This window comes from Muntiacus reevesi, chromosome 1 (genome assembly GCF_963930625.1).
Source record: "Muntiacus reevesi chromosome 1, mMunRee1.1, whole genome shotgun sequence".
Taxonomy (NCBI): Eukaryota; Metazoa; Chordata; class Mammalia; order Artiodactyla; family Cervidae; genus Muntiacus; species Muntiacus reevesi.
In genome coordinates this window covers 174181136-174205950 of record NC_089249.1, presented here as the reverse complement: position 1 = coordinate 174205950, position 24815 = coordinate 174181136, and the positions used below count along the sequence as shown (strand labels likewise).

At 42.9% G+C, this 24815-nt stretch overlaps 1 protein-coding gene across 1 annotated transcript in view; it reads left to right on the top strand.

Moving 5' to 3' along the window:
* IQCA1 (IQ motif containing with AAA domain 1) overlaps positions 1 to 24815 on the top strand; it is a 180070-nt gene that overhangs the window by 106912 nt on the left and 48343 nt on the right. The window contains exons 12-13 of the mRNA XM_065930694.1: positions 15061 to 15119; positions 18492 to 18574. Coding sequence (XP_065786766.1) covers positions 15061 to 15119; positions 18492 to 18574 — 142 coding nt within the window. The remainder of the gene's footprint in view (positions 1 to 15060; positions 15120 to 18491; positions 18575 to 24815) is intronic.

The following is a 24815-nucleotide window of genomic DNA, read 5'->3' as shown; positions in this document are numbered from 1 at the left end:
AAGGGACTCTCAGTTGTCTTCTCCAACACCACAGTTCAAAAGCGTCAATTCTTCGACATTCAGCCTTCTTTATGGTCCAACTCTCACATCCATACATGGTTGCTGGAAAAAACCACAGCTCTGACTAGATGGATCTTTCTCAGAAAAGTGATGTCTCTGCTTTTGAATACACTGTCTAGGTTTATCATAGCTTTTCTTCCCAGGAGCAAGCGTCTTTTAATTTCATGGCTGCAGTCACCATCTGCAGTGATTTTGGAGCCCAAGAAAATAAAGTCTGTCACTGTTTCCATTGTTTCCCCATTTATTGCCATGAAGTGATGGGACCGGATGCCATTATCTATTTTTTGAACTTTGAGTTTTAAGCCAACTTTTTCATTCTTCTATTTCACCTTCATCAAGAGGCTCTTTAGTTCTTCTTCACTTTCTGCCATAAGGGTGATGTCATCTGTATATCTGAAGTTATTGATATTTCTCCCAGCAATCTTGATTCCAGCTTGTGCTTCATCCAGCCTGGCATTTCACATAATGTACTAATCTGCATAGAAGTTGAATAAGCAGGGTGACAGTATACAGCCTTGATGTACTCCTTTCCCGATTTGGAATCAGTCCATTGTTCTATATCCAGTTCTAACTGTTGCTTCTTGACCTGCATACAGGTTTCTCAGGAGGTCGGTAAGGTGACCTGGTATTCCTATCTCTTTAAGAATTTTTCAGTTTGTTGTGATCCACACAGTCAAAGGCTTTGGCATCATCATTGAAGCAGAAGTAGATGTTTTTTCTGGAATCCTCTTGCTTTTTCTAGAAGGGTAACACACCCCAGCTTCGTAGAGGCAGGACACCCTGTGCCCAGGAGCCTCCCAGACCTTGCCCTGCACACCTCCTCATCTGGTTATTCTTCTGTGTCCTTTATCGTGTCCCTTGATGAACTGATAGGTGTGTTTCCGTGAGTTCTGTGAGCCACTCTGACAAATTCATCAAACCCATGGAGGGGGTCATGGGAACCTTAGATTTACAGCTAGTTGATCAGAAGCTAGACATGTGATTGCCATTTGGAGTGGGGTGGAGGCAGTCTTATGGGATATATCACCCTCCACCTGTGGGATCAGACTCTCTATCTCCAGGTTGACAGTGCCAGAATTGATTTAGATTGTAGGAGCCCCATCTGGTGTTGCAGAAGATTTCCTGATGGAGGAAACCCCCATACAACTAGCGTCAAAAGTGTGTGAACATGGTTCCCCTGGGTCCAGAGCCAGCCGTGCCTCTGGGGCCAGGATACTCCAGGCAGAGGAGCTGGCGGGAGTATGGGCTTTCTCAAGTTCCCATGGTCCATCACCCCTCCCTGTCCCATCAGGGACTCACACACTCCCTGAGTTCGTCACACTCTCAACTGCGTTAGTAATTAGTTTACCAACCCAGGGGGATGTGTGGTGTCTACAGTGACTCTATCCTGAAGCCTTCTGTGTTGATTTTACAGTTTACAGTTTTACAGCTTGCCTCTGACTCTTCAGATTAACACCTAAATGTCCTTCATGCGCCTTCTTGGAGCCTCCATCATTGTACCCCAGTGCATGCTTAGTTGCTCTGTCATGTTCCACTGTTTGTGACCCCGTGGACTGTAACCCACTATGCTCCTCTGTCCTTGGGATTCTCCAGGCAAGAATACTGGAGTGGGTGTCCATTCCTTTCTCCAGGGGATCTTCCTGACCCAGGGATCGAACCCAGGTCTCCTGCATTGCAGGCAGATTCTTTACCATCTGAACCACCAGGGAAGCCCATAGTCTGATGAGGGTTCTCTATATGTAATTCCCACAAGTAAGTGAGGGCACCTATTTATGCCACTCATTGACCTATCGAGTTGACTGTCTTCAAAAAGTGATGCTTTAATGACTGAATGTGGAAATCAAGCCAAATAAAAGGGGAAAGGAAGACAGGAGGTGACTGCCCCCTTCCAGCTGAGACTAGGCTTCCTCTTCTTAACCAACAGCTGATAATCGGTCTGGCCCAAGGGTACCTTCTGCACTGCTGCCCCTGTCACTCCTTGAAGCCTGGTGTCTGCCCTCACCACATCCTAGCTCGTGAAGTGTCCCAGGATGGGGTTGCTATGAATTTCCCTCTTGTAATTAAACTGACTGAACACACACTAGACATGCTCAGGATACCCCCAACAGATTGATGGTAATTGTGTAACTAGAGTTTTCAGTTCTCAAAATTCCCATCCAAGCGACCTTGGGAGACATAAATATGATTTCGTTTCATAAGCTGAGACTTAATTAGCTATATTAAATCCCCTCCTTAAGAAGACCATTAGCAGAAGGGGAATGGGCAACCTTGAACATCAGAAAGGAGGAAAAGGACTCAGAGGGATACAATTTTTCTGTTATTCCAGCCTTATCCAGAGAAAGTGACTTGATCAGAGATTATACAGCCACCTGAGCACCCCTCTTGAAATACAGATATGACCTTAGCACTCCATGCTGAAACCCTTCAATGACACCCTAGTTCCCACAAGGATAAAGGTGACAGTCTTCTGCCAGGCTTACAAAGCCATGGCTGACCTGGCAAGGGTTCTCCTCTTCAGGCTCATCACCCACTTCTCCCTCCCTGGCTGCACTGCAGCACCCTGACCTTCCTCTCTGTCCTTCAAACACACTGTGCTCCCTCCCACCACAGGGCCTTGGCACGTGCTGCTCTCTCTCAAGAACCGTCTTTGCTCCCACCCTCAGTCCCGAGTGTAGTTAAACCCCTACTCATCCCTGGGGTCAGTCCAAGTCCTTTTTCCTCGAGAAAACCTTCTGGGACCTCCGAGTAATTCTGGTTGCTCTGCATGCCCTTGACACTGTGCTGCAGTGGCTTCCTGGTGCTTCATCGTAGTTTTCGTGTTATATTTACTGGCAAGATCTTTTTATTCGTATCTGCCCTCCCATATCTACTGAAGTGCAGAGACTGTGTCACTGTCTTTGCTGCTCTCTACTGTAACCTTTTCTGGCACATAGCAAGTCCTCAGCACATATTATTGAGTTAGTTAACTCATCAAATCTAGATCCTATGCAGACTGACCGCTCTCAGCTAGATCAGTGCCTTAAGATGCCACAGTCATGGCATGGGTGAAAATTCAGAGCATCCAGCCACTTTCTTTGCTATTCCATACTCAACAAGCAACCTCCCAGTGAGTTACTGTGGCTTCATGTTTATTCCGTAACAAGAGAGAAAGCTACAGCCAGTTTCTCTCAGCAATTATACTTCACAGTACAGTTTAATCTACTTAGCTTACAGTTTCGTCCACCTTCTCTTGTGATTTGGAGATCCAAAATCTGATATTGAGGAACAGGTCCTCTTTACTAATTGTTTCATTCAGCGGTATTTATTGAGCACTGTATGCCAAGTCCATTTCAAGGCGTTTGAGGTGCACAAGGTAACGAGACAGACAGAGTCTGTACTGGCAGAAACAAGTTCCCAGGCACACAGGACTGTCAGTCAGCCCTGGGTGGGCTGTGGCCCCCGTTGTGACATCACTGTCATAGCAAGAGTATCCATGGCAGGTGCTCTCTGGGGAGCTGGCCCACTGTGGTCTGGCCACGGTTTCCACATCCTGCCTTGGAGTAACCTGGAGCATGTGTGGCCCCCAGCTTTGGCCATGGCCAGTGTGGGCAGATAGAAATTTAGAATCGTCTTTTTAAAGAAACAAATAAACATTCTACAGCTGAAAAATATGGTATCCAAAAGTAAGACGTCTTCTACCTGGTTTAACAGTACTGTGGACATAGTAAATGCAGGTTGACCTCAATCACAAATCAGTAGGAAATACAAATTGAAGTATAGAAAAAAACAAATAAGATAAAGAACAGGCAAGAAGGGAGATTTGAGGCATAGTCGAATGTTGTAATATGTGTACAATTAGAATTTGCCCCAAAAAAAGGAGGATGGAACAGAAGCAATAAATAAAAAAGTAATGTTTGTTAAATTTTCCAATTCAGATGAAATACACCAAGCCATGAATTCAAGAGCTTCACTGAGGTTCAAGAAGAATGAGGTCCAGACACATCAGAGTCAAAATGCTGAAAGTCAAAAGACACATCAGAGTCAAAATGCTGAAAGTTACTAGATTCTTTTTAAAAGCACATTTCCTTCAGGGTAATGAAAAATAAGAAAGACTACTGAGTTTCTCAGGAGAAACTATGAAAGCCAGAACGAATTGAATGGCATCTTGAAGCACTGGGAAAAAATAACTACCAATCTAGAATTCATACCCAATGAAAATGTCCTTCAAAACTGACAATAAAATAGAGATATTTCCAGACAGACAAAGTCTGAGAGGACTTATCAGCAACAGACCCATAATATGAAAATACTAAAGGGATATTATTCTTCAGACTGAAGCAAAATTAGTTCAGATGAGAGAACAGAGAGGTAAAAGAAATTTTTAGCTCTGAAAAATGTAAATACTTGGGTAAATGTAAAAGGCTAAATACTCTTAAAATAATCTGATTTTTAAAGCAAGAATAGTAAGAGTCATGTATGTCTACACCATATATACAAGTAAAATATAGAACAGCAGCAGAAGAAAAGGCAGATAGCAGTAAATGGACTTGTGGCATTATTGCATTTCTCAGGAAATCATGAAAGGCTAATTTAAAGTAAATTGTAATAAACTAATAATGTATTTTGTAATTCTTTAAAATGACACTAAAATATATAGAAAAAGAGTAATAGCAAAGATAAGTAGAAAAATAAAAATTAATTGAAAAGAATACAGGAAAGGAAAAATAGGAATAAAAATAAAAGTAAATAAATAATAAAAAGAAAGGAAATACAAATATGATTGAATTAAACTCAACCAACTCCATAATTACATGAAATGAAAACACACCAAATGTTTTAATTAAAAGACAATAATTTCCATACTGGAAAAAAGCAAACTTTGTGCTGTTTATAAGAATCACAGTTCAGTTCAGTTCAGTCCCTTAGTCACGTCTGACTCTTTATGACCCCATGGACTGCAGCACACCAGGCTTCCCTGTCCATCACCGACTCCTGGAGCTTGCTCAAACTCATGTCCATCAATTCAGTGATACCATCCAGCCATCTCATTCTCTGTCATCCCCTTCTCTTCCCGCCTTCAATCTTTCCCAGCACCAGGGACTTTTCTAATGAGTTGGCTCTTCCCATCAGGAGGCTAAAGTATTGGAGTTTCAGTTTCAGCATCAGTCCTTCCAATGAATATTCAGGACTGATCTCCTTTAGGATGGACTGGTTTGATCTCCTTGCAGTCCAAGGGACTCTCAAGAGTCTTCTCCAACACCACAGTTCAGAAGCATTTTACCTTTTCATATTGTTCATGGGGTTCACAAAAAGATATAAATAAACAAAGTGTGCTCACACTTTAGACTTTTAATTTTGATTGGGGTATAACTGCTTAACGATATTGTGGCAGTTTCAGGTGAACAGCGAAGGGACTCAGTCGTACATACACATGTATCCATTCTCCCCCCATACCCACTTCCCATCCAGACTGACATATAGCATTGAGTAGAGTTCCATGAAGAAGCATACTTTAAACATAAAGAATAGATATGTTGAAAATAAAAGAACAATCAACCATAAACCATCAAAGCACTAACCGAAAGATAGCTAGTGTAACTCAATATCAGACAAAGCAGACTTTAGGTGATAACCACCCTACACCATTCAAACAATGGAAACAGTGAGAGACTTTATTTTCTTGGGCTCTAAAATTACCGCAAATGGTGACTGCAGTCATGAAATTAAAAGACGCTTGCTCCTTGGAAGAAAAGTTATGGCAAACCTAAACAGCATATTATATAGTAGAGACATTACTTTGCCAACAAAGGTCCATCTAGTCAAGGCTATGGTTTTTCCAGCAATCATGTATGGGTGTGAGAATTGGACCATAAAGAAGGCTGAGCGCCAAAGAACCAATGCTTTTGAATTTCAGTGTCAGAGCAGACACTTGAGAGTCGCTTGGACAGCAAGGAGATCAAACCAGGAGATCAAACCAGTCAATCCTAAAGGAAATCAATCCTTAATATTCATTGGAAGGACTGATGCTGAAGCTGAAGCTCCAATACTTTGGCCACCTGAGAAGAGCCAGCTCATTAGAAAAGACCCTGGTGCTGGGGAAGATTGAAGGCGGGAGGAGAAGGGGATGACAGAGGACAGGATGGTTGGATGGCATCACTGACTCGATGGGCATGAGTTTGAGCAAGCTCCAGGAGATGGTGAAGGACAGGGAAGCTGGGCATGCTGCAGTCCATGGGGTCACAAGGAATTGGACACAACTAAGCAACTAAACAACAACAACACGCCATTCAAACACCTCAAAAAAACAGGATCCCTGCCCCAGTACACACCAGCAAAGCTGCATGAGGAGCCTACCCTGTGAAGACATAGGAGGCAACCCAACATCCTCTGTGGAGTGGTGTGAGAGAAGACCAAAATGTCACCACCCCTCCCTCCCTCCCTGCTGGGATGGATCAGAGGAAGCTAAGTGGACAGTCAGGACCTTCACCAGTTCCCAGTGGTAACAAGTGTCATTGGAAGACCACTTGGGGGGAGCCAGAGGTCTTGCCCCCACCCAGAAATAGAAGGAACTCCCCCCTACAATGGAGTGAGGAATCTATCCTTCTACCTTCCTGACAGTAACCATACAACACATACACACAATTCCCCTGCCAGAGCGGTGTCAGAGTTTAAACAGAAGATTTAAATTCAGAGTCTCATCGCATAACGGGCTTCCCTGATAGCCCAGTTGGTAAAGGATCTGCCTGTGATGTGGGAGACCTGAGTTCAATCCCTGGGTTGGGAAGATGCCCTGGAGAAGGGAAAGGCTACCCACTCCAGTACTCCGGCCTGGAGAATTCCATGGACTGTAGAATCTATGGGGTCTCAAAGAGTCGGACACAACTGAGTGACTTTCACTTCACTTCACAACATAATACAAAAATGTTTAGGTTTCATTGAAAATCACTCATTATACAAGAACCTGGAAGATCTCAAACTGAAGGAAAATAGATAGTAGATCTCAAGTCTGAAATGTCAGAGGTGTCAGAATTATCTGACAAACATTTTAAGGTTGTCATGATTAAAATCTCACAATGAGTAATTATGAAACTACTATATACAAATAAAAAAAAATAGAAAGCCTCAACAAAAAAGTATCTGATACAAAGAAGAACCAAATAGATATTTCAGAACTGAAAAGTACAGTATCCAAATTATTGGTTGAGCTCAGTAGCAGAATAGAGGTGACAGTGGAAAGAATCACTGAATTAGAAGATAGGACAATAGAAATATCCAATAGGAACAACAGAAAAAATCAACTGGAAAAAAAAAGATAAAGAATCAGGGACTGTGGTACTGTTAACAAACATCTTATACTTATGTCATCAGAATCTCAGAAGATACGGAGGATGAAATTGAAAAAGCATTTCAAGAAAAGATTGAAATCTTCCCAAATTTGATAGAGATATAAACCTGCAGATTTAAGAAGCTGAGTGAAACCCAAACAAAATAAATACAAAGAAATCTGATCTGAGATACATCATAATTAATCTTCTGAATACTAAAGACAAAGAAAAAGTCTGGAAAGCATCTGGGGTGGGGGGCAGGGGGAGTGACCCTTTACCTATAGGGGGAAGAAAACACCTTTAAGGTGACTGTGGATTGCTCACAAGAAATTGAGACTAGAAGAAAGGATACAACACTTTTTCAAGCACTGAAAGAATTTATATGCCGCCAGAATTTATGCCCAACAAAAATATTCTTCAATAGTGAAGAGGAGGAAATCAAGATGAAGGAAAACTAAGATTTTTTCACCAGTAGAATCACCCAGAGAGAATTTCTAAAAGAGCTTCTTTACATGGAAAGGAAAACCTGGAGTATCAGAAGGGAAGAAAGAACCTGTAAGCAAAAACATCGGTTAAAAGAATAGGCTTTTCTGCCCTTTCTGAATTATGTTATTTGATGGAAGTAAAAATTATAATACTATTTGACTTGGTTCTCAAAGTATGCAGAGGAGATATTTAAGAAAATGTTAACAAATCTTGGCGGTATGAGTTAAAGGATATAAAGGGAATTAAGATTTTCCTACTTCAGTCAAAATATGACATGAATAGACTGTGATAGCTATACATATATAATGTAATACCCAGAGCAACTGCCAGAAAACTGTACAAAGAGATACACTCAAAGAACACCATCAAAGTTAAATCCTAAAAAATAAATGTTGAAGTCACTCACAAGATGGCAGGAAAAGCCAAATAGAGAAACAAAAAATATAACAGAAAAAAATAAAATGGTAGACTGAAGTCCTAACATATCAATAATTGCATTAAATGTAAATAGTCTAAATACAATAATTAAAACACTGAGATTAGCAAAGTGTATTTAAAAATATGATCCAACTGTATCTTCAGGAACCTCATTTGATATATTATGAAATAAGCAGGTGTAAGTAAAAGGATGGGAAAAATATACCATACAAACAATCAAAAGAAGCTATTATAATATCACATAAGGTAGATTTCAGAGCTGAGAAAATTGTCAAAGACAGGGAAGAACATTATATGTGGTAAAAGAGCCAATCCACAAAAGACATGGTAATCCTAAATGTTCTTACACCAAACAACAAAACTACAAAATATAGGAAGCAAAATCCAATAGAAGGAAAGGAAAAACAGAAAAATCTACAATTACTATTACAATTGATTACAACCTATCACTCTTAAGAATTGATACAAAACTAGGCAGAAAATCATTAGCAAGGATAGTGAAGAACTCAGCAACACCAACCACAGACAGAATCTAGTTGACATTTATAGAACACTCTACTCAACTTCCCTGATGGCTCAGACAGTAGAGAATCTGCCTGGAATGCAGAAGATCTGAGTTTGATCCTGGGTTGAGAAGATCCCATGGAGAAGGAAATGGCAACCCACTCCGGTATTCTTGTCTGGAAAATTCTATGGACAGAGGAGCCTGGCAGCCTACACAAAGAGTCGGACACTACTGAGTGACTAACACCACCCAACAAAGAGAATGCATATTCTTTTAAAGTGCCCACAGAACATCTTCCAAGGTGGACCATATTTTGTGCCATAGAACATATCTCAATAGATTGAAAAGAGTTGAAATTATGAAGAATGTCTTCCCCTACCACAATGGACTCAAACTAGAAATTAGGAACAGGAAACTAACAAGAAAATGTCCAGGCACAGGGAAACTAAACAGCACACTTCTAATTCATAGGACAAAGAAAAAACAGAAATAAAAACATGTAACAAAAATATAAGATATAAAATATCTGGGATACAAGCCAAGCAACCCTGAGAGAGAAATTTATAGCCTTAAACACATACAAAGGGGCTTCCCTGATGGTTCAGTAGATGAAGAATCCCTGGCAACTGAGCAAGTCGGTCACCCTAGGCCCTCAGCACTTTTGCCATCATGGGCCCCTTCCTGGATGAAAAAAATACTAAAAAGATTACATGACTGGATTGGTATAAATTGGTATATAGCAATAGGGACTTCACAGGTAGCTCAGTGGTAAAGAATCCACCTACCAATGCCGAAGACACAGGAGCTGCAGGTTTGATCCCTGGGTCGGGAAGATGCCCTGGAGGAGGAAATGGCAACCCACTCCAGTATTCTTGCCTGGAGAACGCTATGGTCAGAGGAGCCTGGTGGGCTACAGTCCTTGGGGTCACAAAGAGTCAGACATGACTGAGCGACCAAGTGCAAACAGATACACTAGAAAAAAAAGAGGAAAAAGCTCAAATTCATCAGCCAAGCTCCCACCTTCAGAACCTAGAAAAGAGCAGAAAAAAGTGAGCAGAAAGAAGAAAATAAAGAGCAGAAATCAGTGAAATTGAAAACAGGAAAACAGCAGAGAAAGTAAATAAAACAGCTGACTTTTTGAAAATTGTCAATAATTGACAAACCTCTGGTAAGACTAACAAAGAAAAAAAAAGTCACAAATTACCAACATCAGGAATGAAGCAAGGGTCTGACTGCAGACATAAAAAGAATAATTTAATAAAGGATAGTGTAAACAACTCTACACACATAATTTGACAACACAAGATAGACCCACTTTCCCTAAAAATACAAACTGCCACAACTCATTTGATGTGAAATAGATGAATTGACTAGCTCTGTAACCATACAGAAGTTGAACTGTAATTAAAACAATTCCCCACATAGAATCTCCAGAGCCAGATGATTTACTACTAGAATTCTACCAAATATTCAAAGGTAGATTAACTCCAGTTCTACACAGTCATGTCCAGAAAACAGAAGAAGAAGGAACACTTCCCAACTTATTTCATAACAAGCTAATATTACCCTTAAATGAAAACCAGACAAAGACAATACCAAAAAAAGAAATCTATAAGCCTGTATCCCTTGTGAATATAGATGCAAAATTCCTTAGCAAAATATTATCAAATAGAATGAAACAATAAAGGGAATTATAAACCATGACCAAATGGAGTTTATTGCAAGAATGCAAGCCTCGTTCAATATTTGAAAATCTGTAATGGAATCAACTATGTTAATGAGCTAAAGAAGAAAAAAAATCACATGATCATATCAGTTGATACAGAAAAAGCATTTGACACAATTTAACACTCACCCATAATAAGTTGCTCAGAAAAATTGGAATAGAGAACTTCCATAAGGTGATAAATTTACAAAAACACCCACAGCTAACTTTTTACTTAGCAGTGAAAGACTAAATGTTTTTTTCCTAAGACTGGGAACACGGCCAGTGTGTCCACTCAGTAAACTTTCATGAACATAGTGTAGACATTTTAGCTAGTACAATAGGACAAGAGAAGGAAATAAAAGAAACAGTCCTTATTTGTAGATGACATGAATGGCTATTTAGAAAATCCCAAGGATTCTACAAACTCCTAGAAATAAAAAAGTGCATTCAGCAAGGTTTTAGGATACAAGGGGAACATATAAAAATCAATCATATTTCTATTTACTAGCAACGAATAGGTAGATACCAGGGTTAAAAATATATCACTTAAAATCACTCAAAACTGAAGTACCTAGGTATAAAGCTAACAAAACATGTATAAGACTTGTATGCTAAAAGAACACCATGCTGATGAAAGAAATCAAAGATCTAAATAGATAGACCTACTATGCACATGAATTGGAAGACAAAAGGTTGTGAAGATGTCAATTCTTTCCACATCAGTATACAAGATTAATCCAGTTCTTATCAAAGTCCCAGAATGATAGTTATAAACATATATAAGATTATCCTAAAATGTATATGGAAAGACAGTGAATCTAGAATAGCTAAAATGATTTTTAAAAAGAGGAATAAAGTAAAAAGAATCCATCCTTGTGATTTCAAGACTTGTTATACAGCCATAATAATCAAGACCATTCGCTGTTTGTGGAGGGTTAAATCACGAATCAGTGAAACAGGACAGTTGAGGTATCAGTCAATTCAGTTCAGTTGCTCAGTCGTGTCCGACTCTGCGACCCCATGGATGGCAGCACGCCAGGCCTCCCTGTCCATCACCAACTCCCGGAGTTTACTCAGACTCATGTCCATCGAGTCAGTGATTCCATCCAGCCATCTCATCCTCTATCGTCCCCTTCTCCCACTGCCCCCAATCCCTCCCAGCATCAGGGTCTTTTCCAGTGAGTCAGCTTTTTGCATGTTGAGGTATAGGCTTGCACAGATAAGACTGACTGATTTTTGACAAAGATGCACATGTAATTGAAGCAGAAAGGATGACCTTTTCACTAAATGGTGCTGGAGCAGGTGGACATCCACAGATTAAAAAAAGAAGAAAAACAACCTTGACTTAAGTATTACATCTTGTACAAAAATTAACTCAAAATGGATCATGGACTTAGATGTAAAATGTAAAACTATAACTTTAAAAATATATATAGGGTAATATACACATTGGAATATTACTCAGCCATAAAAAGGAACGCATTTGAGTCAGTTCTAATGAAGGGGATGAACCTAGAGCCCATTATACAGAGTGAAGTAAGTCAGAAAGAAAAAGATAAATATTGTATTCTAATGCGCATATATACAGAATCTAGAAACATGGTACTGAAGAATTTATTTGCAGGGCAGCAATGGAGAAACAGACATAGAATAGGCTTATGGACCTACGGAGAAGGGAGGAGAGGGTGAGATGTATTGAAAGAATAACATGGAAACTTACATCACCATGTGTAAAATAGATAGCCAATGGGAATCTGCTGTATGGCTCAGGAAACACAAACAGGGGCTCTGTATCAACCCAGAGGGTGGGGTGGGGAGGGAGATGGGAGGGAGGTTCAAAAGGGAGGAGATATATATTTACCTATGGCTGGTTCCTGTGGAGGTTTGACAAAAAACAACAAAATTCTGTAAAGCAATTATCCTTCAATTAAAAAATAATTTTTTAATTGATGGAAAAAAATACATAGGGAAAATCTTTTGGGTCTAAGGTTAGCAAAGCATTCTTAGAATTAGCACTGAAAGCACAAATCCATTACAGGAAAATTAGGATTTCATCAAAACTAAACATGTTTGCGAAAGAGCCTATTAAGAGGGTGAAAAGACAAACTACAGGTGGGGAGAAAGTATTCTCAAACCATCTATCTGACGAAGAGCTGGTATGTAGAACATAGAAAGAACTCTCAAAACTCAACACTTGAAAAACCAAACAATCCGACTATAATATGGACTAAAGACATGAAGCGACATTTCACCAAAGTGAACATACAGAGGGAACAATGAGCACAGAAAGGATGTCTAACGTCATGAGCCTTTAGAAAAAAAACAAAACCACAAAGCAATCACTCCATACCCACGAGGGTGGCTGAAATAAAAGCATTGGCAACGTCAGTTGCTTAAGAGGACAGGGGCAAACTATTATCACTTATTTGATTGGTGGGAGTGTAAAATGGCATGATCAGCAGATGAAATTTGGCATTTCTTAAAAACCAAACATGCAACCATGGGTGTGAGCTCAGTAGGTAAATTCTGTCCGACTCTTTGCAACCCCATGGACTGTAGCCCGCCTCTGCCCCTGGAATTTTCCAGGCGAGAATACTCAAGTGGGTAGCCATTTCCTTCTCCAGGGATCTTCCGGACCCAGGGATCGAACCTGCACAGAAGAACTCCTGTATCTCCCATGTTGGCTGGCAGATTCTTTACCGCCTGGGAAGCCCACAGCAACTGCCATCCAACCCAGCAATTGCACTCATCAGCATTTATCTCAGATAAATGAAGGCTTACACACACACACACACACACACATACACACACACATTTGTTGTGCCTTAATCAATTCATAATAGCCCCAAACTAGAAACAACAACTGGAAGAAGAATAAACTATTCATGCATACAATAACCTGGAAACATTTCCCGAGAATTATGATGAATGAAAAAAGGGTTTTGCTGTTAGAACATTCCTAAAAGGACAAAAATTGTAGAAATAGAGAAGGAATTAGAGGTTTCTAGTAAAGCTGGGGTGGCCGAGAGAGCAACTTGAAGGATCCTTGTGGTGATAGGAAACCTTCTTGACTGTATCCACATCAGATCAATATCTTGGTTGTGACCTTGAGAGAAAGTGCTGCAAGATGCTACCATTGGGAGACACACCCCAAAGGTTACATCTCTCTATATCATTTCTTGGAACTGCATGTGAATCTAACATCATCTCAAAATAAAACATTTCAACTTCTGAAAAACATCAAGTATAGCTAGGTGCAACCACATACATGAATGTAGTGATCGTAATACTGATTGGAGGAAGTCAGACATTGAAGAGTCTGTATTATAAGACCCCATGTCCAAGAACAGGTGACATGAGTCCACAGAGAAGTCAGAGGAATGGTTACCTACAGACTGGAAAACCACGTGAGAAGAGAGTTCAGGAATAACGAAAATGTGTTCTGGATTTTAAACGGGGTGGCGCTGATGTGGTTCTATGTAAAAAGTTTATCATCCAGATGTGATGATACTTTACATAAATTATGATGTAATAGAAATGATAAAGCATGAATGAAGGGATGAATGGGAAATGGACAGAGTGCATATATACCCTACTGTGTATAAAATACGTAAGTAATGAGAGCCTACAAGGAGAAAAGAGAAGGACCCGCATGTGAAACAGATCACCAGGCCAAGTTCGATGCATCAGTCAGGGCACTCAAAGCCAGTGCACTGGGACAGCCCAGAGGGATGGGATGGGGCAGGTGGGAGGTGGGGTTCAGGAGGGGGGCACATGTACACCCGTGGCTGATTCAAGTCAGTCGGTCAGTTCAGTTGCTCAGTCGTGTCCAACTCTCTGCGAGCCCATGAACGGCAGCATGCCATGTCAATGTATGGCAAAAACCACCACAATATTGTAAAGCAATTAGCCTCCAATTAAAATAAATTAATTATTTTAAAAAAGAGAAGGACCCGGAGGGAATCCTGTGTAACAGGGAACCCGCATCACCCACGGAGCATGAGATAACGGCAAAGAAAGACAGGGGTCAGGCTGGGAGACTCGAACTGCAACCTGTGGGCAGTGGGAGGTGCTGGTGGATATTTTAGACAGAAGAGTTCAGTGATCTCTGAGCTCTGCCTTAAGGGACCACGTTCTAGCACCGCCCTTCCGCCGTCACAGGGATCTGAGTGCAAAGCCCTTGGGGAAGCAGAGGCCGCCTGTCCTTTCCGGCTCCAGGTTTGGGGCCGGGTGCTGACTGAGAGGCGATCAGAACCAAGGACAAGCGCAGCTGACTGTGCACTGGGCGCTCTCATCCTTTGTCGTAAGCATCCCAGCACCCAGAAGAAGACCCCGGATGCCCGGGCCTGCTGGGAGCTCAGGGTGCGTGCGGGTGTCGGGGCCTCCTCCCCTGCCGGCCCCTGTGCGCACAGTTCCTCGCTGCTCCAGACCCAGGTCCCACGATTGACCTCACCGTTCCCCACACCCCAAACCGGCCTCCTCGGCTCATTTCTAGAGCTCCTTTTTCTTTGTTTTTACTAAATGGTTGGGTTTGTTTTTTCTCGTCCATTTTCTTCCAGAAAAATAAAACGAAGAAAGGCAAAAAAGGGAAGAAGGATAAAGACCTGACGGCGGACAGGTGAGGGGTGCACCCTGGGGGCGGGCAACCCAGAGGAGAGCCCGGGACGCGGCCGGTCCTCTCGGCCTGGCCTGGGAGAGGCACCGCCCCGCCCGGCTGTACGCCACACCCTTCATCCTGGCAGAGTGGGTGGGCGAAGCCCCGGGACCACCCTGCAGTCCTGCACCCAGGCCGGCATCCTCGACCGGAGACGCAGATTCAGCCCCACCGCTTCTGAGGCCTTGTGACGTTTTAAGCTTTAAAATTCTTGGGGTTCTGAAGAAGTTTATTAAGAAATAGCATCCCGCTACACCTTCTGAGGGAATTCTGAGACTTGAGGGCAGACATAGTTCTTATTCCCTGCCCGTCCTTGGGTCTGGCCCCTGGGGCCCTTTATAAATGCTCCTTGAAGCAAAGGATGAGGACTCATCACAAAGGGATGGTTCCATCTCCTTGAGCTTTGTTGGCTGAACTTTGATATTAATGGGTAATTGTAAAAGCCCACTTTAAGCTGAAATGGCCTTCAGTGCTTTAGCATTGGAAATAGTTAGGGCCCAGGTTTTCAAACATTTTCAAGGAGTTTAGTTAAAATCCCCTCTAAGGGAATGTCAGGAGTCATTTTGAATGCATATACCTTTCTTCCCCGTGGGTTTGTTAACAGGTGACAGGTGTTGCTCCCTGGGGTGTTCCCTAGTTCCTCTTTGGACTTCCCAAGTGGCGTTTGTGGTAAAGAACCTGCCTGCCAACACAGGAGGCACAGGAGACGCAGGTTCGATCCCAGGGTTGGGAAGATCTCCTGGAGGAGGAAATGGCAACCCACTCCAGCATTCTTGCTTGGAGAATCCCACGGACAGAGGAGCCGGGTGGGTTACAGTCCACGGGGTTGCAAGAGTCTGATGGAACTGAAGCAGCTTAGCGTGCATGCATGCTTGTTCCTCTCTGGGTGCAGTGATACAGTCCCAAACTCTGCTTGAGAGAGGACTCATGAGAGAAAAGGCCAGCTTGGGACCATCCGCGTGGGAAGTGGGAACCAGCACCCCAGAGCTCACGCCCACCCCGGGCCCCCGGCAGGCAGCTTCCGCCGTGTCACCCAGCCTGGGTGTGGCCTTGGCTCTGGGGAGAGACGGCTTCCTTAGGATATCGCTGAAGGAGGAGCTGCTGAGTTTCCATTGTTCAGGGAAAAGTTCAAGGTCAAAAGCAGGGGCCGACCGCTGCCTGGTCAGCATTCTGAGACACAGGCCCCCAGTTCCGGGGGAGGCACCGCCTACTGGTGACTGATGCTGACGCCTCCTGGGGACACAGGGACATCATGGTCCCCGACCTGGAGGACGGTCCAGCCCCTGCCTGCACGCGGAGCCGCCTCTGTCTTCAGAGACTCTTCCATGCCACTTTCCTATCGTGTCCTTCCATCAGTCTTTCTGAGAAGATCCTAAGTGTCTTACTGGATAACCAGCCAGAGCTCACCTCAAATCTGCCAGTACCAGCCAACTGCTAAGTTAACATTATCCACTCACGTTTAAAGAACCGCTCGACCGAGTCCCGCTCTGCTCTGACCACACGGAGCACACACGTGCAGCTCACGGGCCGTGTCTGCTGGACAACGAACGCGTTCTTGGCATGTGTTTCTTTACAGTTCAACTGTCATAAATGGGCCACAAGCAATTCTCTAGTGAAATGAAGACCATTTTATGGTCTGTAAAAGTATTTTATTCACTTTTATGCCCAAAAGTACAGAGATACCTAGTCATCCCACTCCTGGAAGACTTTTTATGTTTGAAAGCTTTAATGACTTTAAGACTTAATGAATGTTACTCATTAAGTAGGATTCAGTTAGTGGGCTAGTTCTCCACCAAGACACTCTAAGACAACTTCTGTTTCTCTCACTCACTTAGCATAGACCTGAAATCAGCACTTTTACCACAATTGATAAGGTACATAGTTTTAGAGTTAAACTTTTTTTATTCCATAGCAAGAGTTGATTTCACTGGAAAGATCCAAGTATAGGTTTGTGTTCCAGACTTCTTAAGATACTTGGTTTTAATTATTTTGGTGAATCTTCTTCAATTTTATGTGAATATTTTACATATATTGCTTGTATTAAATATTCAAGTTCAAACACTGCAATTTGTACTTCCTTGACACAGGTCAGATCCGTCATCCCAAATTCCATGTACGGTGAAAACTTGCTTACTTCTCAGCTGAGAGCACACTATTGTAAATATATTCGATAGAATAAAATTTTAGTCAAGCAAAGGCTGGAGTCATTGAATTAACATCTATCCCAATAGTATTTAACTTGAATCTCAGTGATGCACTTGAGGTTTTTTTTTTTTTAAACTTTAAACATCTTATTTTGTATTGGAGTATACAATGTGGTAGTTTCAGGTGAACAAGGAAGGACCTTAGCCATACATACACATATCCTTTCTCCCCAAATCCCTCTCCCATCCAGGCTGGCACATAACATTGAGTTCCAAGTGCTGTACAGTAGGTCCTTGCTGGTTATCCATTTTGAATTGAGTCTTTTTTTAATCACCTTGAATCATAGAACAAAGAACATTTTAAACATAGTTATACTTACAGTTCTTCAATCTAAAGAAAGACTAGGCTGAACCAAATCATAAGGCCCCTAGAAATGAAATGGGAAAAGATGAAACATCTCAGAGAGCTATACTGGACCGTATTTGAACGTGATCTATCAGAATTCCAGCAACCCAAATCCCACTAAATTGTGGAAAACTATCTTCATTTTTTCCTCAATTAGAATAAATTGCCAGTGTGCTGGCTACATGCCCATGCCCCCCGCTCCAGCTTTAGAGAAGTGATTTTGTCATCTGTAAACAGTAGAGAAGAGTTTAACATACTCCTAAAGAATTACTACACTCACAGCTTTTGACATTTTGTCTTTTTTCCCTTATAAGCCTTTGTTCCTTATAGATATTTTTCCTAAACTATTATGCTATGGAGTTAAAACGAAACATCAATTTCACAAAGGATTGATGATCTACTACAGCTTGCAGATGCTAACTGAATGTATAATTATGGGCCCGTTACATTACTATTATTGGGTAATTTCTAACTCATACTTGTACCATTATGAAGGCTGAGGAAAGGGCAGACTTCAGGAGTTATAGCTGGTCTCAGATGCCTAAAGATATAATTCTTATTAATAGGAAACATCAGATACACCCATGGATGAGTGAAAGTATTGTTTTTAAAAAGCCTAATTCATCCCCAGATTGTAGAAATGGTCCAAACATCAATTTATTTGTGTACATACGAATGTACTTTGAATCAGATCTGGTTAAAGTCTGCTGCATTTGTGAGGATTAACGTAAACACTGCAGATTTGATGTGTTTGCTCACGGAATCGATGGTCTTCTTTTTCCCCAGAACCATTGAGTCTCTGTATAAGGAACTCGTGGAAGAAGGCTTGCTGATCCAGGCACTGAAAGTCAGCCTCTCAGATTACATCGGTAAAGTCCACCAACAGGGATGCATGTGGGTGTCACATGCGTATGTCACCTCTTGGGGTTTAAGGACCCAACAGAGGGAGGTACATTTCATCTGTGTTTTATCCAAAATCTGGCCCCTGGTGGCTTGTAGTAAATGTTTGATGGATTGAACTGGTTTGAGCTCTTCCTGCGCTGGGATCTAGTAGGTTTGACTGTCTCCCTTAATGTAGGAGAAGCAGGTTTCCAAACCTACTAGCCAGGCTCCCTAAGGCATTCTTTCTGGCTGAAGCTGAATTGAGGAAATGAAGAATTGTTCATGCTCTCATGATTATCAGAATGCCCTAGAGGCAGCACCTGGTACTTCCAACACAGAATCCCTTCATGAGGAATTCCTTCCAGAATTCTATCTAGGGGCCACCATGGGAGTAATAGGGAGGAATGCACTCTGCCGCTCAATTGTGTCCGACTCTTTGCGACCCCATGGACTGTAACCCACCAGCCTCCTCTGTCCATGGAATTTCCCAGGCCAGAATGTTGGAGTGGGTTGCCATTTCCTACTCTAGGGGATCTTCCCAACCCAGAGACTGAACCCACACCTCTTGCATCTCCTGAATTGGCAGGCAGGTTCTTTACCACTGAGCCACCTGGGAAGCCCCAGTTGGGAGGGATGAGGAGGAGACATTTGTTATCACCGTCTTCAGCTGATGTCTCTCTTTTAATGTTTAAAAAAACAGCCTGAGGACCTGAAAACATATTTAAAGCTTAAAATCTTTCCACCCTAATACAAACCTCATTTTCACTTTTATGCATCAACAATCAGCGAGGACATTCTCCCACAGAACCACAAAAAGATAATCACATTCAAAAATGTTTACATCATACAGTTACCTAATATCTAGTTAATAATCAGTTTTTCCTGATAGTCTTAATTATGTCCTTTATAACTGTCGTTCTCAATCCAGAATACCATCCGTGATCATGGAGGTGATGGCCATATATCATTTTCATTCCTTTGCATGTGTGCATGCTAAGCTGCTTTCAGTCATGTCCAACTCTTTGCAGCCCTATGGACTGCAGCCTGCCAGATTTCTCTGTCCATGGAATTCTCCAGGCAAGAATACTGGAGTGGGTTGCCCTTTCCTTCTCCAGGCGATCTTCCTGACTCAGGCGTCGAACCCACATCTCCTGCGTTGGCAGGCAGACTCTTTAGAGCCACCAGGAAACCCTTCATTCCTTTCGTCTGCACCAGTTTACAGGCTTTTTCAGTCCTTCCTAATGTTGACAATTTAAAAGTGTCTGAACTGTTTTACAGACTGTCTTTCAGCTGGATTGGTTTGATGGTTTCCTCCTGACTTGATTCACGTTGAACAATTTTTACAGGAAAAAAAAATGGCAATATTGTGTCCTTCTCAGCCTTTCACACTGGAGGCATATGATGAAGCTTTGTCCCATCATTGGTGAAGTTAACTTTCGTCCCTGATGAAGCTTCCCCAGATCCCTCCATTGTAAAGCGTCATTTTCTCCTTTATAATCAATGATAACCTACAGGGGACCCTGGGGGCTCTGGAGATTCTGCTCCCAACCATATTAAAGGTTTTAGCATCCACTGATGATCTTTGCCTGCATCGATGGTTGCTCTGGTGCTCATAAAGGGAGAATGTTCTAGTTCTATCTCCTTTTCTTTATTTATTAGGTAACATTCTTCTGGAAAAATTTCCCTCCCACCTTGCTTTTAAAATTATTATGATATTAGTGTGGACACATGGACTCTTTTTTTCTTTTTTTAATTGCATTGTAACCCATATCCATGTGATTCATTCCAGTGTTTACAATGACCCAGTTTCAGCCTGTGGGAGCAAAAAGGCTAACATTTCCTTTGGATCAAAAAATGATACTTTAATCCCTTTGAAATAGAGATACATTTCCTTCTTGGGCACTTGGAAGAACCTTCATTTTTCCTAATGTTATAAGATTTTACCAGGCTGTGTATTGAAATATGTATTGGGTTTCTATTTATTTCTTATTTCTTCTTCAAGTACTGTAGGGTTTTTTCCTGGATTGCCTTGATTATGTTCTGCTAATTCTGTTTATGTGAAAAAATACCACTGTTAGCAGAAGTCTATCTCTTTACTTACAGTTGAGATCTCTGAGTTCTGTCTGCTTCTCCCTTCACATCATGTCTTTTATTGCTTCACTGAATTCCTGGTATTAGTACAGAGCCTGGCAGATGGTAGAGTCTTAAAGAATTGTTGTTGTTCAGTTGCTAAGTCGTGTCTGGCTCTTTGCAACCCCATGGACTGCAGCACGCCAGGCCTCCCTGTCCTCCACTGTTTCCCAGAGTTTGCTCAGAGTCATGTCCACTGACTCAGTGATGCCATCCAACCATCTCATCCTCCGCTGCCCCCCTCTCCTCCTGCCCCCAATCTTTCCCAGCATCAGGGTCTTTTCCAAAGAGTCAGCTCTTCACATCAGGTGGCGAAAGTATTGGAGTTTCAGCTTCAGCATCAATCATTCCAATGCATATTCAAGATTGATTTCCTTTAGGATTGACTGGTTTGATCTCCTTGCAGACCAAGGGCCTCTCAAGAGTCTTCTCCAGATCCACAGTTCGAAAGCATCAGTTCTTCAGCACCTGAAGAATTACTGGACGTATTTCTCACCTTCCTTCTGGTTTCTTACCCATCTTGGACTTAAGTGCGCTCTTTTGTCGGTTTCTGGGTAGCATCTTAAAGTTGCCTGAGGTCAAAGCAGATAGAAATCAGCCTCTGAAGAGTGTCCTCAGACGGAGATGACCCAGTCCAGCAAAACAGTCAAGCTGCCTCCAGCCATGGCTCCCTCTTGCCTTTTCCATGTTTTTCTCATTTCTCCCAGGTAAGATTCTTATCTTGAAAAGGTGGCAGTGGATCCTCCCAGATCCCCACGTAAAAAATAGACAAAGCAAAAGCGCATATGGACAGCATTTACACCAAAACAAAATGACCCAAGTTTCCCCTCAAAGCCCAAAGTACGAGCCACTGGGGCCAGAAAAATGGAAGAACCCCAAAGCAGCCAGCAAGCAGTCCCTGGAGAGCAGAGTGGGACCACGGTAGTAACTGCAGCCGGAACCGGGAGGGGTCAGCTCGCTGCACCGCAGATACGTGACGATGGACAGCCTCAGAACGTCTGAGCCGCTGAGAACAGTCCACCCAATAGGCACTCCTGAAGTTGACCCTTCGAAGACAGGGCCTTATACTGAAGGAAGCTCTTGGGAGTAGAACTGAATTGGAACAGCTGAATAGGAACAATAGAGATGAAGGAGAGAAAAGATCCAGAATAAACTGGGGGAGGGGAACAGAACCAGGACATCATGAGAAGCAAGCCACCATACTAATAGCAGATAGGAAAACTACAGAAGACAATGGCTCTATGGGGTTTAACAAGCTACCCCGACCCCAAGTGTCTTCTCAGCATACAGGAATAGTAGCTCATAAATTTAAGCAATGAAAAGTTCAAGGTTAAAACCCATGCAAAGCTTCTATTAAAATAAAGCAAGAATAAGGAGCAAGGTAACATCACAGAAAGATATACTCATAGAGCAGACATACCTGGAACCTACTCTTTCAAACCAAGCAAATAAACATTAAAGGAAATTATAGAAGGGATTTATAGAAGATATGTAAGAATACACAAAATGGAATTAGAAAAATGCAGAAATGAGTCGGAAAAACTGGAGTATTTTAAAGGGAAAAATCATTTTAGGAAAAAACTAAATTATAGTGAATACAAGAATGAATAAAGTCAACAAACCAAGCTTTAAGAGAAATGAAATGTGCAATACAGAAATTTTTTAAATAAAACTGGAAATGAAAAGTGAGATTAAAAGATTTACAAAGAAAGCAGCAAATACTAAAGGTAGGCAAAGAAAATCCACACAGGCAGGCAAAGATAATACACATCCCTGAAGAGGAAAACCAAAGCAAAGGAGAAGAACACATACTGAGAATTTTTATTCATGAAAAATTTCCCAAAACAGAAGTGCAAACCACATAATGGATGGTTATACTTTGTATGTGGGACCATCACCTCCAATGGACCAACGCCAAGACCTATTCTAATAAAAGTACCAGACTTAGGGAAGGAGAAAAACCGTTGGGCATCACCCCTTCTCCTTTTCGGGCTCAAAGCTGGACAAGCAGGGCAAGTCGTGCCTCGCCAATTCCCCATCCAGGCTGGAGTTTGAGGGGCTTAACATGTTAATTCCACTCTCTTCTCAACACCATGCAAATCCCAAACCCCACCAGAGTCATAGCAGCTAGGGCTGAAAGAGACTCAGGAGACAGAACGTTCAAGTTCGTCATGTCTGGCCCCCCAAGGCTCAGCTCCCCACGCTGCCCCCTGCCACCCTGGCTCCTTGCTGTACCCCTCCACATCTGCCCAGCTCTGAGCACTAGCCCTGTGCCCGAAAGCCAACTCCCACCGCAAGCTCAGGTATGCCAGAGCTAGCGTGTTTCCTTACCCTTTATATCACTGTCGTTTAGCATCACAGCTGCTAAGCGGCCGAGGTTATTCAAACTCAGTCCTTACAGTGACAGACTTTATTTTCTTGGGCTCCAAAATCACCGCAGATGGTGACTGCAGCCATGAAATTAAAAGACACTTACTCCTTGAAAGGAAAGTTATGACCAACCTAGACAGCATATTAAAAAGCAGAGACATTACTTTGCCAACAAAGGTCCATCTAGTCAAAGCTATGATTTTTCCAGTGGTCATGTATGGATGTGACAGTTGGACTATAAAGAAAGCTGAGTGCTGAAGAATTGATGCTTTTGAACTGTGGTGTTGGAGAAGACTCTTGAGAGTCCCTTGGACTGCGAGGAGATCAAACCAAGTCCATCCTAAAGGAAATCAACCCTGAATAGTCATTGGAAGGACTGATGTTGAAGGTGAAACTCCAATACTTTGGCCACCTGATGCAAAGAACTGACACATTGGAAAAGACCCTGGTGCTGGGAAAGACTGAACGTGGGAGGAAAAGGGGACGACAGAGGATGAGATGGTTGGATGACATCACTGACTCAATGGACATGTTTGAATACACTCCGGGAGTTGGTGATGGACAGGGAGGCCTGGCGTGCTGCAGTCGATGGGGTCGCAAAGAGTCGAACACAACTGAGAGACTGAACTGAACTGAGCTATGAGACCCATCCCTACCCCAACTATCAAGTCCCCCAGTTCCCAGGGGGCATCTGAAGGCTGGGGAGATATTCTGGTGCCCTCCAAGACCCCACGGCTCCCGTGGGGACCTCTCCTGCCCCCCAGGACCCTCTCTCAGCAAGGGCTCTCTCCCCTCTCCTCCTCCAAGATGCAGGGCTGATGCCCACCAAAAGAGACCCACTGACCATCTCTCTGCTCAGGCTGGTAATGTCTCCCCCTCCCGCCCTCTGAAGCTGCTGCCCTCTGGGATGCTGGTGCTATCTGTGCCTCAGTTTCCATGATTGTGAGGATAGCAACAGCAAGTGCCTCACTCAATTGCTGTGAGAGTTTAATGAGTGAGGAGATCGGGTACCCAAGGGGGCCTGGCAGGTGTTCACACGTGTGGAACAATGACAAAGTCCTGAACCACCATAGATGGGATTGGGTTCCCTAGCTTCTCTCAGACCCTGCGGTGCCATTTTCCAGGGAGGATGTGAGGGTGGCACAGAGCTGGCTGTCTCTCTGTGTCGCTGGGGTCTGATCTCCCCCAGCCTTCTGCGGGCTCAGGGTTTGCCAACAAGAGGGCTCGTGACTTCCTGGTGCCTCTGTGTCCCTCTGTCCCTGTCCATGTCACAGAAGCAGGAGGCCCCGAGGCGGCCACTGCTCGAGGGGAAAATACAGAGGGGACAAACACAGCAAATGCCCCCCTAAATTACCCTTTTCATACTGTCCATGGCATTGTCCAAGCAAGTATACTGGAGTGGGTTGCCATTTCCTTCTCAGAGAAGACTCTTGAGAATCCCTTGGACTTCAAGGAGATCCAACCAGTCAGTCCGCAAGGAAATCAACCATTTGAAGGGCTGATGCTGAAGCTGAAGCTCCAATCTTTTGCCACCGAATGCAAAGAGTCAACTCACTGGAAAAGACCCTGATGTTGGGGAAGGTTGAAGGCAGGAGGAAAAGGGGGTGACAGAGGATGAGATGGTTGGATGGCATCATCGACTCAATGGACATGAGTTTAAGGAAACCCTGCATGGGCGCAGGAGGGCCGAGAGGAGCCACTCCACGTTCAAGGTCAGGAGGGGCAACC